Below are 14647 nucleotides of genomic sequence, written 5' to 3'. Positions count from 1 at the left end.
AAAATTTTAACAGTATTCTGTGCTGAATGACAAATGTTTATGTCTAAGCAATTACGTATGCCTGTACCTGAGATTTTCAGAAAATATCTCCGATTTCTTAGGAGTCTCTATTTTGGAAAAGGTGATCTCTTCTTCAGCTAGAAAATAAACAAAGAAATGAGTCGTGTGCGTCACGACGTGTTCCCTGTGGCAGAAATGTCGGGTCCGCCAAAGACTCTTGCTGCCCCTCTCCTGACACAGCACAGGCTGCCCACACAGACGCCGCAGGGGAGCCCTGGTGATCGTCTAGGATGGAATTCTGTCAGGCGTGCTGTGTGGCGCCTGTGAGCGGAGATGGCCTGGTACCGCCTCCACTCTTTCCTTCTGCCAGAGAGCAAATAATCGTATCTCAGGGATGACGAAAGGACAGAATGGAAGCAGCTTGTGCCCCTGACTTACTGTGTTCAAGACCGTTTGTCAGAACTTTCACTGGATCATTACGTGTGCAGGAGGAAAATGATTCTCTTGTGTCATTGCGGAGGACGGAAGAACTTGCTCTGCCCCTCAGGGTCCTTCTAGCTGAACTAAGTCAGACTGACGTGAGACAGATTAACAGGGGAATCAAATTTAATTGATGTCATTAAGGGGAACCCATGCAGACATGGAAATTCCAAAGACAGGGAAGAGACATAAAGCTTCCAAGAGCCAAGGACAAGGGGTCGGGGGTCTGGGGGTGTCCTGAGGATACAAAGGGAGGGAAGACCATTAGCAAGAAGAGGGAGGCGTCTTAGGTCAGGAGGAATCCCTGTTTGAAACTCTGTCTTGCTGGTAAAGCAGGCCGTGGAGGGGCAGGGGAAGAGCTTTCTCTGAATCTGCTGGATCTGGGTGGCTTTTAATTCAAAACGATGTTTGTGCAAAACGGCCCATGTCAGAGGGACCTGCGGTGGCTCCGAGAGTGTTAAACCACTGCAGTGTTGGGGCTGGTTATAGATGCTAACATTATCCTAATTTACCTCGCAGCAACTACAACTGTGAATAGAGGGTCCGATTCCGTGGAGAATGGTTGAGTACATACTTCAGAGGCTACCTAAAGGGCAGAGAGCTTTGAATTCAAAACCTTCCGTCTCTCCAGACTCCAGGAGGTTAGAAAATTCCCTAATGATCTTAAAACAGAAACAAATGAGGATGGTCGGATCTTCCCCATGCAGAGGGAAGGAAGAGCCCTGGGCAGGGGAAGGGACTGTCTCAGACTGCCTGTCAGGGATGGCGATAGGACTGGAATCGAGGTCTCCCAGCTCCAAGGCCACGCATTACTCCACTGATCTTTCGATTTCTAAACAGGCAGTTTAAGCATCCAGTTCTCATCTTCTTTTGAAAGCCTTCTGTGCCCTCGTCCCCATGGATTTAGGGCCCCGACTCCCCTGTGCCCTGTGCAGAGCTCCGTCATGGTCCTTACTGTCACACTGTGTGGGAATAATTGCCCACGTCTCCCCGCAGACTGCGAGCTAGTGTATTCCCAGTGACGAGATGCGGAATAAATTGAATGATGCCTTTTCCTTCTACTCTTCTGAAATTGGTTCTGTAAAGGTTGCCTGTGGCTCCCACGTTGCCAGATCCAAAGTCCGCGTTTGTCCATGTGTTACCACACCTCTGAGCAAGCACTCAACACAATCTACTGCTCCCTCTTTTCACCAGGTTTTCTCACAGCCATTCTCTTGGTTGTTTGGTCGCTTTAGTCATCGGCCGCCCACTGTGCTGGCTCCTACTCCTCTAGCAACACCCCCAGGGCTGGGGAGCCTCCCTCTCGTCCTGGGCTCCCTTCTCCATCCACAGTTTTCCCAGGTGGCCTCCTCTGCCCATGACAATGAATTCCAGTCACATGCCCACGACCACCAGCGGTTTAATCTCTGAGCCTGACCTCCACCCTTAACTACAGATTCGTGTACCCAAATGCCTCTTTGGCAATGGCTGCTTGAACGGCTAACAGGCATTTAAAAATTAACATGATCCAAGCGGAACTCGTGGACCTCTCTTTCAACCTGTACTCTGATCTTACTAAGCATCAGAGCCATACATTGGTTTTCTTAATGGCAAAAAACCTAGGCGCTGTTTGGATTCTTTCTTTCCCTCATCACATTCAGCCCATCATAAGTCCTGTTGACTTTCCCTCAAAACATACCTGAATCCATCTTCTTCTGTCTTTACTCTAGCACCACCCCAGTCCACCACCAAATTTTATCTGGACAAGCGTGAAACACTGACCTCCCTTCCGGTCCCATCTCTGTATCTGTTCTCTACAGAGAAGACAGGATGTGTTTTTAAAAACATGACTCAGATTTCCGTGCCAGAGATTGTTGGTCCGCTATCTCAATTCTATTGTCCTTTTTCTCCTTACAAATAAAATTCAGTTTTACTCAGGGCAGCTACATTTTCCAGCCTCCCTTCCAACTGGATATAGTCGTGCGACTAAGTTCTGCGTAGGATTTCGAGACGATCCCTTAAAAGGGAAGGGGGCATCCCTTTCTTTCTTTTTCTTTTCTTTTTTTAATTTTTAAAAAATGTATTTATTTATTCTGGTTTCTCTTCTTCTTCTAGTGTTAGATGTAAACATGATGGTTGGAATTCCAGCAGCCATTTTCAGACCAAGAGTTTCTGATGATGATGAAGCCTTCACATTAGTCCCAATGATCAGACAAAACATTTTACATGAGAGAGAAATAAATTTAACAGTAAATAAATTAAAGCCATCTAGCTGGGTCCTTGTCACATGTAGCCAATACTAATTCTAATTAATAAATCTCCAAAGTCTTCCAACCCCCTTAGAATAGAAGTCAGACTATTTATCAAGGCCTATAATGTTCTTTTATGGTTTTCTTAATTAATCGGTTTATTGTCTATCACATCTATCACCAGCCTTCATGAAAATTCTAATATATGAGAATAGACACAGAATAGACACATGTCTATCATTTTCAGTACTATATCTCTGGCACCTAGATCACTGCCCAGCACATAGTAGATGCTCAGTAAATATTTGCAGAATATAATACACTTGGTTTTTTTTAAGATTTTATTTATGTATTTGACAGACAGAGATTACAAGTAGACAGAGAGGGGAGGGGGGAAGCAGGTTCCCTGCCAAGCAGAGAGCCCGATGTGGGGCTCGATCCAAGGACCCTGAGATCATGACCTGAGCCGAAGGCAGAGGCTTAACCCACTGAGCCACCCAGGCGTCCCTATAATACACTTTTTTTTTTAATCAATAAGAAAAATGAAATGCTATTTCTCCTTCAACATCTCTCTCTCTCTCTCTCTCTCTATATATATATATATATATATATATATATATTTTTTTTTTTTTTTTTAAAGATCAGTGGTGCCTGGGTGGCTCAGTGGGTTAAGCCTCTGCTTTTGGCTCAGGTCATGATCCCAAGGTCCTGGGATCGAGCCCCACATCGGGCTCTCTGCTCAGCAGGGAGCCTGCTTCCCTCTCTCTCTGCCTGCCTCTGTGCCTACTTGTGACCTCTCTGTCAAATAAGTAAATAAACAAATCTTAGGGGGAAAAAAAAGGTTTTATTTATTTATTTGACAGAGAGAGAGCAAAAGAAGGAACACAAGTGGGGGCAGAGGGGAAGCTGAGAGGAAACAGCAGACTTCCCCCCAAGCAGGGAACCACAGGCATTGATCCCAGCACTCTGGGATCATGACCTGAGATGAAGGCAGCCGTCTCACTCACTGAGCCATGCAGGTGCCCCCAATGTCTCTATTTTTTTATGTTCCAAACGGTAATAGTGACAGAATGGGACGCAGAGACCAGCAGTATTGACTAGAAAAGGAAACAAAGCTGGGCGTACAGATATGCTTTTGTCATTCTGTCCTTTACCCGTGGGTGAATCGCACTATTTTTAGTTCTCAACTTCTTCATTTATGAAGGGTCTATTGTTTAAAAGTTCCCTACTTCAAAGGGGATCTATAAAACTCAGAAGAAAAGAATATATACAACATGCTTGTAGGTGCTCAGAAGCGAGGAGAAAAGCAAAGACACCACTTGCTCATCTCATGGTTTCAAACACCTGGAAATAAGACTTCAGGTTCAAAGTGACCGACTGAACTCCTTTGTTTATCTCTAGTACTGCTGGGTCCAGGACATGTTACCCCACTGAAATGAGAATAAAACAATCTTAAAAGCCACAAACCCACAATGTATAGAAAGGAAGGGATCCGTTCCTGTCCGAGGTCATTGCCGGGGCTGTCCTCTCTGCCCGGATGCCCCTCCCTGGCCATCGCCACTTCCTCTGTCTGTCTAGGAATCTCACCTCTCAGTGCTCCCCTAATGACTCTGCATTCCTCGTCTCCCTTACCCTACCGGACATTCTTTCCAGTTTTCTTCCCTGCAGTGGGTTTTACCTCCCGCAACATACTGTAGATTTCTTACTTATTATGTTTTTTCCTCCATTGCTTCTCCACAATCGAGTGAATGCTCTTTTGTCACTGATGTGTCCCAGTGCTGCACCGGGACTGGCACAGAGCAGGACCTCAGGATTTGCTGAATGAGTAAACAAACTGTCGGTGGGGTTTCACTCCCTGTTCAGAAGGCGAAGGCGTGAGAGGAGTGGTCTCTGATGAAGTGGGTGGAGGGCGTTGAAGGGCAGATCTTTGGGGATCAAGACTCAAGAAAATAACTTAAGAAGGACTTGAGAAAAGAGAGAATTGAAAAGAGAATCAACTTCCTCACTACCTAATCTATTTCTATGGTCTTTGAACCTCTTCCGATGACAGCTGACTCTTGAACAGCACAGAGGCTTAGGGACGCCCGACCCCTGAGCCCCCAGCACTGGAAAATTCACATATAACCTTTGACTCTCCCAAAACTTTACTTAACAGCCTGATGTTGACAAGAAGCCTTACTGATAACATGAAGTTAATTAACCCATATTTTCAATGTTTTATGTATTATATACTCTAGCCTTACAATAAAATAAGCTAGAAGAAAGAAAATGTTACTGAGAAAATCGTAAGAGAAAATACATTCATAGTACTCTACTGTATTTATTGAAAAAGATCTGCATATAAGTGAATCTGTACAGTCCACACCTGTGTTGTTCAAAGGTCAACTCTATGTCCTTTACCAGTGTTACCTACCGTCACAAGGTTCAGGGGTAATGGACAGAGTATCCAACCAAGACAGGATATTATAAAGAAGACATTGCAAAAAAAATTATCCTAGAAACTCAAGGAAAATGGACTTTCATTAAGAACTCCATTTGCAGGGACGCCTGGGTGGCTCAGTGGGTTAAAGCCTCTGCCTTCGGCTCAGGTCATGATCTCAGGGTCCTGGGATTGAGTCCCACATCGGGCTCTCTCCTCAGCAGGGAGCCTGCTTCCCTCTCTCTCTCTGCCTGCCTCTCCATCTACTTGTGATTTCTCTCTGTCAAATAAATAAATAAAATCTTTAAAAAAAAAAAAAAAAGAACTCCATTTGCAGTATATTACTTGGTTCTGGAATGAATAGCATTTACATGGTCTTCTTAATGATTTATCTAACAATGGTCATCAACGGTGCTGGTCCCGAGGAATAGTGTGACGGGGGGTGTTCTCCCCCTGGCATGCTGTATCTGTTCACCAAATTAAGAAGAAAACAGATAATGCCAGAATTTGTTTTGTTTTGTTTAACTGCATGAACACATCCTTTTGTCCGTGGGGGCGATGACCAGAAAGAACAATTAAGTTAAGATGTTGGCCCCTGAGAAGTACTCAAAGTGTGTGGGGTACTGGGGCTTGGCATTATTGTTTCTATTGTAAAACTTTTAGGAAAAATTTTAAAGATGTCTAGTTGATAGCCTCTTAAACAGGTGGAAAGTTCTGACAAGAGAAATAGTAGAGCTTTGGCCTGAGGCAGGTAGAGGAGCGGACAAAAGCACAGACATTACTCAGAGTCACAGGAGAGCACAGAAGCACCCTAGTGAAACCGCTAAGGCGTATTGGAGAATCCAAGATTACCTGAAGTTGCTTTCTTTGACAGCCCTCGCCAGCCTGCTTAAAACCAACTGTGGGTGCGGCTGGTGGCTCAGTCGGTTGGGCGTCGGACCCTTGATTCTGACTGAGGTCATGATCTCAAGGTTGTGGGGTCGAGCCCCGTGTCGGGCTCCACTCTCGGCAGGGAGTCTGCCTAGGATTCTCTCCCTTAGCCCTTCCCTCTACTCTAAAATAAATAAATCTTAAACAAAAATCAATTGCAATTATATCCCCCCCAACACTGCCACCAAAATATATATATATAAAGACATACATGGAGAGACTCACTGGTTCCAATCTTCCTTCCTCATTCATTCATCCATTCACTTGGTAGGGACCACACCCAGCATAGAGCCCAACACAGGGTCTGAGCTCATAACCCTGAGATCAAGACCCTGGCTGAGATCAAGAGTTGGACACTTAACCAGCGGAGCCCCCCAGGCTGCCTCTTGCGTCCCCTGTCTTTATCTCCCTCAGTCAACTCTCTCCTACTGGCACTTGCTCTGGTTCCTTGAACATGGCTCTGTGTTGGGACCATCCCTGAAGCTTCTTGGACCTGCCCATGTGCCTTTATCAGCCCTCATAGCCCTCCCTCTGGGCGCCTGCTTTATTTGTTGTAGGGTCTGCCCTGTCTCGGTCCTCAAGTCCTTAGAAGTTGTTACTTTCTTGAGTCTTCCGTTCCAACATCTAGGGCTCTTCTTATACTCCCAAGAAGTACTTAAAAGGGCTCCAGGCTGGCTTTTTCTCTCATCCGACCCGGGAGAGTCTGGACTCTAGGGATCAGAACCTGAAGTCTGACTTCTCTTTTTTGAAAAGGGAGGTGAGCAAGTGCTGGTTCCAGGTCAACACTAGACTTGTGCCACAGTGCAAAGCTGCTTTCCTCCTGATCGAGGACGGAGACGGCGTCGTCTTCTTTACTCTCCGACTCCATGGACGGCCGCATCCAGAAACCTCTTCCAATCTCCCCTGCCAGCCTTGCCCAAAGGTCCCACCCTGCACTTTGGGAAGCTCAGGTGTACTGGGCACAGCATGAGCTTGGGAATGAGTCTGACCTGCGATTGAATAGTCTATCACTCATTCTGTGGCACTGGACAAGCTATTGAATCTTCCAGAACCTCAGTTTTCTCATGTATAAAGTAACAAGAGCCTTCCACCTTGAAAGGTTAACATGAAGATCAAAGGAGAATGCATGTGAAATAAAGAATGAGTGAGAATAAATATTTATTTCGGGGGGGGCGCCTGGGTGGCTCAGTTGGTTAAGCATCCACCTTGGCTCAGGTCATGATCCTGGGGTCCTGGGACGGAGCCCTACATCGGGCTCCCTGATCAGCGGGGAGCCTGCTTCTCCCTCTCCCTCTGCTCTGCCCCCAACTCACCTTCTCTCTCTGGCACTCTCACTCTCTCAAATAAATAATTAAAATATTTTTTAAAATTATTTTTGTACCTATTATGTACAAGGCACTTTAGATACATTTCTTCCTAATTTTTAATATCCATAAAATATAAGTATCCTGTCCTTATCCTCTACTTTCCCAACCAGATTTAGCCCTAATCACCAAGGCCTCTGGCCCGGGCGCAGAGCCCTGTGATGCCCCCGATCCCCCATGAGGGAGGGCTGGAGTTGGGGTTGCTGCCTCTGGCCTCACACCTGTGCTAACAGTCCCTGGTACATGTTCCTTTGAATCCAGACTGTGTAGCTGATTCACACCCCAGACTGCCACTTCCTCACATTTGTACCACAGACGATCTGGAACGTCTGCCCTGAGCCGGAGCCCCTGACCTGCTTAGCCCTGCATGGTTCCCCCCACTCACATTCTTTCTCTGAGGGAACCTTGTTTCAAACCTGACTGCGGAACAACAGTCTCACCTGCCAGGAAACGGTGCCCCTCTGGCTCTCGTTCCCATTCAACATGTGAGCCCCACCCCAGCCCTTGGACTCCATCCTTGGTGTGAATTAAGCCGGGTCAGTTTCATCCCTCTGGATATTTTCCTTTGAGCTCGGTGCACCCCATTTTGCCAGAGTCCTGATCTCAAACTCTCTGTGAGTGTCACAGCAAGACTGTTTCTGGTGCACTCAGTGCTCACATGCCCCCCGCCCCGACCCCCATCTATGCGACACAAGTCTTCAGCCATTCGCAGAACCCACGCCTTGGGGGACTTGAAGCCCTCGGGGTCCAAACCCACGCCGGGCCCCAGGCAGAGAGGACGGGCGAGGCCAGAGGCATATTTACTTTTATATCCGTGGGACTTGGCCATCTTCTGGATGGTGTCCACGTCGAGCGTGTTGAGGCGGATGTCCACGGTGAAGTGGTGGTAAGGGACGAAGTCTCCGCTGCGGCAGTGGTCGCACCGGTGCGCGTCCTCCTCCAGGAAGCGCGCACACTTGAGGTGCATGGCCCTCCTCTCGGCCTTCAGCCACAGCTCGTAGGCCGTCTTCTGCATCACCGGCCGGCAGAAGCGGATGACGTGGCACTCGATGACCTCGCTCTCCAGCTCGTGCAGCTCCTCGCCCTCGTCACGCGCTGCGGAGGCAGGGACGCACCGCTCGGCCCGGGCCCACGTGGGGTCGGCGGCCAGAGCGTGGGGCAGCGGCTCCCGGGCGCACTCACCTATGCCCAGGCCGGGCCTCAGAGACAGCGAGCGGTGATTGACCTTGCACGAGGCCGCGTTGTGCTTCAGGGCGGTCCGCAGCTCCTTGCCGTTGCGGAAACAGTCGAAGACGTTGGCGTCCACGAGCGTCGCCAGGGCCTTGATCATCATCTTCATGTTCCAGCAAGGCAGGACCTCGAACAGCAGCTCCGTGGTGAAGGTCAGGCCGGTGACCGCGGCGCACCGCACCAGCATCTGGTGTGACAGGCTCATGCTGTCCAGCTGCACCAGCGAGGTTTCTGCGGGGGAAAGCCACGCCGCCGGCCGGCGCTCACTGCCCGCGGCGGGCCCATTGGGTCGGCCGCCGCCTGCCCCGCGCCCCAGCCAGCCCCGGAGGGGCTCCCTGCCCAGGGCCTGCCTCAGAGCGTGAGCGGGGGGCGCCGAGGGCGCGGGAGCCGCTCCCCAAGACGCACCCGGCGTGGGGGCCGGACTGGAACGAGACCCGCTGTGGGGTTCGGGTTCGGGGCCAGAGCGTGACAAGGTCTGTGGGGCGGCGGGAGGTCACGGTGGGCCTGGCCGTGGGCGGAGCGCGCCCGCCGGCCGCCAGCGACCTTGACTTCTGCGGCTGGCCCTCGTCTGCCCCGCACTGACCCCCGCACTGACCCCCTCGCGGCCTCTGCCTCGTTCCTGGAGCGGCCGCCGCCATCTCTGCGCTCAGGGCACCCGCCAGAGAGCCTCGAGCGCCAACTCCAACCTCTCGCCTAAGCGCGGCCTGGTGAGATCCCGGCCAGGATGCCCCTCCGTGACCTCCCCTGTGGGGACAAGATCTGAATCCCCTGCCCACAGAACAGTGCAGAAGCCGAGCCCACGGCCCTCCCACGCGGGCAGACGCAGCGCTTGAGCAGCAATGCTTTCCGAAGACCGAGAACCTGGAGGTGTCCCTGGTCAGCCTCAGACGCTTCCAGCTGTTTGTGGATGGCATGACTGGGAGCCGAATCCCTACCACAACACTGCTTGAAAGTCATTTTTCTTTAACGGGGTAAGAATACAGCTCGGATATAAATTCTACGCTTGCCATTTCTTATAAAAGTAAGTGGCAGAAAAAGTGTCAGGTTTCGATTTTCTCCCTCAATATTTGACTTAATTTAATGATTTAATGAAAAATGCACTGCACCTCATTCATTTACGCACTTGAACTAAACTTGGTTCAAATCAGATTCCAGAACATGCCCAGGGGAGCAGGCACTCCAGGTCAGAGGCAGAAAAGCTAAGCCTTCCACGGAGCTCTGACTGTGAGAGGCAACGCCACGCAGGCGGCCCCCGCAGTCCGCCATCTCCCTCTCTCCCTTTACGACAGCCACCCTAGAGAAGGGAAACGGGGGGCGAGGTCCTGGAACACTGGGCCCGATTTTCTTTACCTTTTAACGATGCTGGCGGTGACAAGTTTTTCAGTCTGACACCACTGGCGAGGGTACAGACTTCTTCACTTCTCTCCTCATAATTAGGGGTCAATATTTTTAGTTCCTCGGATGGTCTACTGAAATTCTCTGAAGGGAGATGAAAAGGAAGAACACATTGGGGTTATTGTCACCGTCTCGGTTTCACAATAAACTTCAAGGTGGGTCTCAAAGATTTTATTTGTCAGAGAGAGAGAGAGAGAGAGCACAAGCAGGGAGAGCAACAGGCAGAGCTGAAAAGCAGGCTTCCCACCGAGCACGGAGCCCAATGCGGGGCTCGATCCCAGGGTCCTGGGATCATGACCTGAGCTGAAGGCTTTACCCACTGAGCCACCCAGGCGCCCTTCATCCAGTATTTTGGAATAATGTTTTAAGTAAACTAATATAAGACAACCTAAATGTACTCAAAACGTTCTGCCCCACCCCCCAAAGCATGGGGAATCACTATTAGAAGTCTTCTGTAGTACATGCAGTTTAAGAGAAGTTTGATTCAAAGATCATCAGGGCGTATCTTGCAATACACACTAGGGTACACCGTGTGCACATTCAGGTACCCACGCTCGTATGCAAACGCACTCTGGGACACGGTACTCGGCTTACAACACGGTTATCAGAACGAGATATTTAAAGTGGTGAGGCTGGCGCGCACACTCTCCTGGTCACTGTGTGTCCCGATACTCACAGTGCGTCACTCCCTTACTCCCGCAGCCATTCGTGGATCGCCGTGGGCTGTGGCGTGGGAACGTGAGGGTGAGCACGGCTGGGCTCCTCACCTCCTGGAGGGAAGGTGTGTGCGGAGCTGCACTTCCAGGCGGGAAACGGGCCACGTGAGGGGCGCCACCTTGAGATGAGCCCAGTGTCACTAAGAGTGAGGACCCCCGGCGCACCGTATGGCCGGGGACAGGGACAGACATGAGCGGTGCCGCTTCCCACCCCGAGGAGCTCAGTGTCTTAGAGACAGACACGGACGTGCCGGTCAGGCGCCAGCGGGACGCAGGGGGTAGAAAGCAAGGCGCAGTGAGCTGGGAGCCCAGAGAGGAGCCACGGCTCCGTCTTCGTGGATTCCGAATGGCCTCGTGGAGCAGGACGTAGCGCGATGGCGCATAGGAGGAGGTTGTTTCCAAGTGGAAGAGCGGGGCCGACCAGGGCAGGGCACAGCAGCCGCAGACGTCCTGCAGGTGAGGCGAACGTGAGGTCGCCGGGGCCGCCGGCTCCAGCGCGTAGGGGGCAGGAGCCCCTCCAGGGCACGTGCTCTGGGGACATGGTTTGGGAGCAGACCGTGGAGGGCGTTTGACGTCGCACTGTCCAGTCTGGACTTGACTCGTGGCACACTCCCGGGACAGCACAGGTGCCTGGGAAGGGGGAGGAGTCGGCCACCAGCCGCTTCTCAGAAGGCAGCCCCGGTGCGGGTGGGGCAGGCCAGGGAACGGGAGAGGGGACACTGCGTAAGATCAGTCACGACGGGGCGTGACGTGGTACACGGCACAGCGAGGAGCCGGTCCGAGCCAGGCGGGGATGGAGCGGACGGGGTGTTGCCAAGAACCACGCGGGGAGACCTGGGAGGTGGTGGTGGGGAGGGCGGGCGCTGCCTCCGGGTCAGGCGGGCGGAGTCCGAGGGGTGAGCGGGTCCAGAAGACGTCCGACGGGCAACTGGAGGCGCAGCATCCGGAGAGGAGCGCGCGGTTATGGTGGGAGACGACGTGCCGGCAGACACCCACGAAGGCTGGGGACAGAGGAGTCCCTCGCGGGGAGAAGGAACCAGTTGGCGAAGAAGCAGGCTAAGGGCGGAGCTTGAAGCGAGTTGTTGTCGCTGAAGGCGCACGGACGGGAGCCACACTCACGACTGCCTGGTCAGAGAGGTGCGGCGGGGGCAGGACGGCAGGTTCTCCCTGAGGATGGCGAGGCCAAGACAGGGTGGACCGGGTGGAACACCCCAAAACAGCCGCATGTGAGTGCGCACGCGTGTTAGGGTGGGCCAGTGGCGTCCCAGGGCATGACGTGGTCCGTGCTCGTTCAGGCTCTCTCGTGTCCCTGTCTAGGACCCAGCAGCTTTCAGCCACTCGACCAGTGTCAACCGAGCACCCTGAGGTCTTAGGCATTGTCCTGCGGCCAAAGATCCCGGAGCCAGACGTCGCCAAGCGAAGCTCCTAAGCTCGACTTGCAACAGTAGCAGAGAGACAAGGAGCAACAGATACATAAATGCAGAGGCTAATGTCACAATGTGATTCAGTTTATGGCCGAAATAAACCTGGTGACAGAGACTCACAGGAAGGTCAGGGCCAGGGGGGCTTCTTCGGACAGACCCAGGTGGAGGTAGAGAAAGAAAGTCACGCTGGGCAGGCGACACCTGAGCTGGAGGGAAGGAGCCCTCCGTGGGGGGCGCCTGAGGAGGGGGCACGGCAGTCTGCAGCAGAGAGGAGCAGGGCCTGTGCCCCAGCCCTGGAAATGCCAGGGACGCAGCCCGTGCAACGGGAACACATTTCAGAGCACGGAGGAGGCCACGCAGGTCCGGAAATCAGGTCCTGGAGCGCTTCCCAGGCCCCGTTGGGAGGCGGCATTTCATCGTAAGCTCCGTGGGAAACAACTGAATGTCAGGTGTTTTTAAATCTTTTTATTTGGGAGTTTCAGACTTAACCAAAAGTTGTGAGAATAAGACTGTGTGCTCTCCCTTCAAATTCACCTGTTGACATCTTGCCTCATCCACCGCAGCCCTCGTTTTCTCTGTACGTTCTATTTTTCCTGGAGCATTTGAACATACGTTGAACAATTCATGTCCCTTTACCCCAAATGCTTTACTCAGTGTTTCCTAAGAGCGAGATCTTCTTACACAACTGGAGCACATTTTCAGTTTCAGAATATTTCACAGTGAAATAGGAACTTACTGTCCATTTTCTAATTTTGTCGAGTGATACAATAATGTCCTTTGGTGTTTTTTTTTTTCCCCTTCCAATATAGGACCCAGTCTAGGATCCTGTATTGTGAGTTGTTTTTTTTTTTTAAATTTAGGTGAAATTCACATACAGTGAACCATTTTAATGTTTCGAGGTCAGTGGCACGCGGTGCATTCACACTGTTTGCAACCAAAACCTCTCTAGTTTTAAAATTTTTCTTTTTTTTCTTTTAAAGATTTTATTTATACATTAGGGAGAGAGAGAGAAAGCATGAGTAAAATAAATAAGTAAAATCTTCAAAAAAAAAAAAAAGGATGTCAATTTGTCCCAAACTGATCTACGATGTAATATATATATATTGAAATTCTTATCAATATCCCTTCAAGGTGGCACCTGGGTCGCTCAGTTGGTTAAACAGCAACGCGGTTTCGGCTCTGGTCATGGTCTCAGAGTCCTGGGACTAAACCCCACGTCTGGCTCCACACTCCACACTCAGCAAGGAGTCTGCTTCCGGATTCTCTCTTTCTCCCCTTCCCTAGTTCACTGCCTCTTTCTAAAATAAACAAACAGATCTTTAAAAAAAAAAATCCCCCAAAGATTTTTTATAGGTACAGACAAGATTATTCTAGTGACTTATTTATTTATTTGAGGGAGTGGGGGGGAGGGAGAGAATCCAAGCAGACTCCCTACTGAGAGCAGAGCTGACTCAGAGCTCGATCTTGTGACCCTGAGATCATGACTTGAGCTGAAACCAAGAGCTGGACCCTCAACCGACTGAGCCACCCAGGTGCTCCCCGGAAAAGATCATTCTAAAATTCATACGGAAAGGCACAGGAACCAAATAGCTAAAACAAGGAGGAGGGACCCGTTCCTACGGCTTCGAGACTAGAAAGCCATAGTAATCAACACTGAATGGTATTGGCAAAGGGATAGACACACAGACCGATGCACTAAAAGAGGAAACCAAAACCCACCCACACAGACGCGTCCAGCTGACTTTAGACAATGGCGCCAAGGCACGTCAAGGAAGAAGATAGAGCCGTGTGACCGATGGTGCCCGGACAGGTGGACACACGTTGGGGGTAGGAATGGGAAGAGAAGGGCCTCAACCTAAGTGTCACACTTTACACGAAAATTAACTCAAAATGGATTACAAACCTAAATGTGAGATGTAACACCTTCAAGAAAAAGAAGACAGAGGAGGAAATTTTGACCTTTGTTTATCTAGGGATAAACAGAGTTCTTGGATTTGGGACTCCTGGGGGGCTCCGTCGGTGAAGCGTCTGTTTTGGCTCGGGTCGTGATCCCGGCGCCCTGGGATCGAGCCCCGCATCGGGCTCCCTGCTCAGCGGGGAGCCTGCTTCTCCCTCTGCCTCTGCTGCTCCCCCCCCCCCACTTGTGCCCTCTCTCCCTCTCTGAAATAAATACATAAATCTTAAAAGAAAAAAATTTAGATTTAACTGACTCATAAAGGGAAAAATTGATAATTGAATTTTGTCAAATTTAAAACACTTTGGTGAGAATGAAGACAAGCTACTGAGAGAAAATATTCGCAAACCCTCATCTGACAAAGGACCTGTATCTACATAGATTAGAAACTCTCAGAACTCAACATTTAAAACAACAACAACAAAAAAAAACCCAAACAATCCAATTAGAAAATGGGAAAAACACATGAAGAGATAGTTTCCAAAGAAGATGCAGAGATGGCAAAAA

The 14647-nt window shown here is 50.4% G+C and overlaps 1 protein-coding gene across 5 annotated transcripts in view; it reads right to left on the bottom strand.

Annotated features, from left to right (window-relative positions):
• The window catches only part of ADCY10 (adenylate cyclase 10), a 69686-nt gene that overhangs the window by 17789 nt on the left and 37250 nt on the right, over window positions 1-14647 (bottom strand). For 4 of the 5 annotated variants that reach the window (XM_045087786.1, XM_004779261.3, XM_045087787.1 and 1 more), the window contains exons 19-22: window positions 10002-10130; window positions 8604-8882; window positions 8226-8516; window positions 68-137 (exon numbers count right to left, since the gene is read on the bottom strand). In XM_045087786.1, the coding sequence (XP_044943721.1) occupies window positions 68-137; window positions 8226-8516; window positions 8604-8882; window positions 10002-10130 (769 nt within the window). The remainder of the gene's footprint in view (window positions 1-67; window positions 138-8225; window positions 8517-8603; window positions 8883-10001; window positions 10131-14647) is intronic. The other variant, XM_045087788.1, reaches the window with a different exon arrangement.

Source organism: Mustela putorius, unplaced genomic scaffold (genome assembly GCF_011764305.1).
Source record: "Mustela putorius furo isolate JIRA1106 unplaced genomic scaffold, ASM1176430v1.1 tig00001451_pilon_pilon_pilon, whole genome shotgun sequence".
In the NCBI taxonomy this organism is placed as follows: domain Eukaryota; kingdom Metazoa; phylum Chordata; class Mammalia; order Carnivora; family Mustelidae; genus Mustela; species Mustela putorius.
Note: the sequence above shows the minus strand (reverse complement) of the source record. Positions and strands in the feature narration are given on the sequence as shown.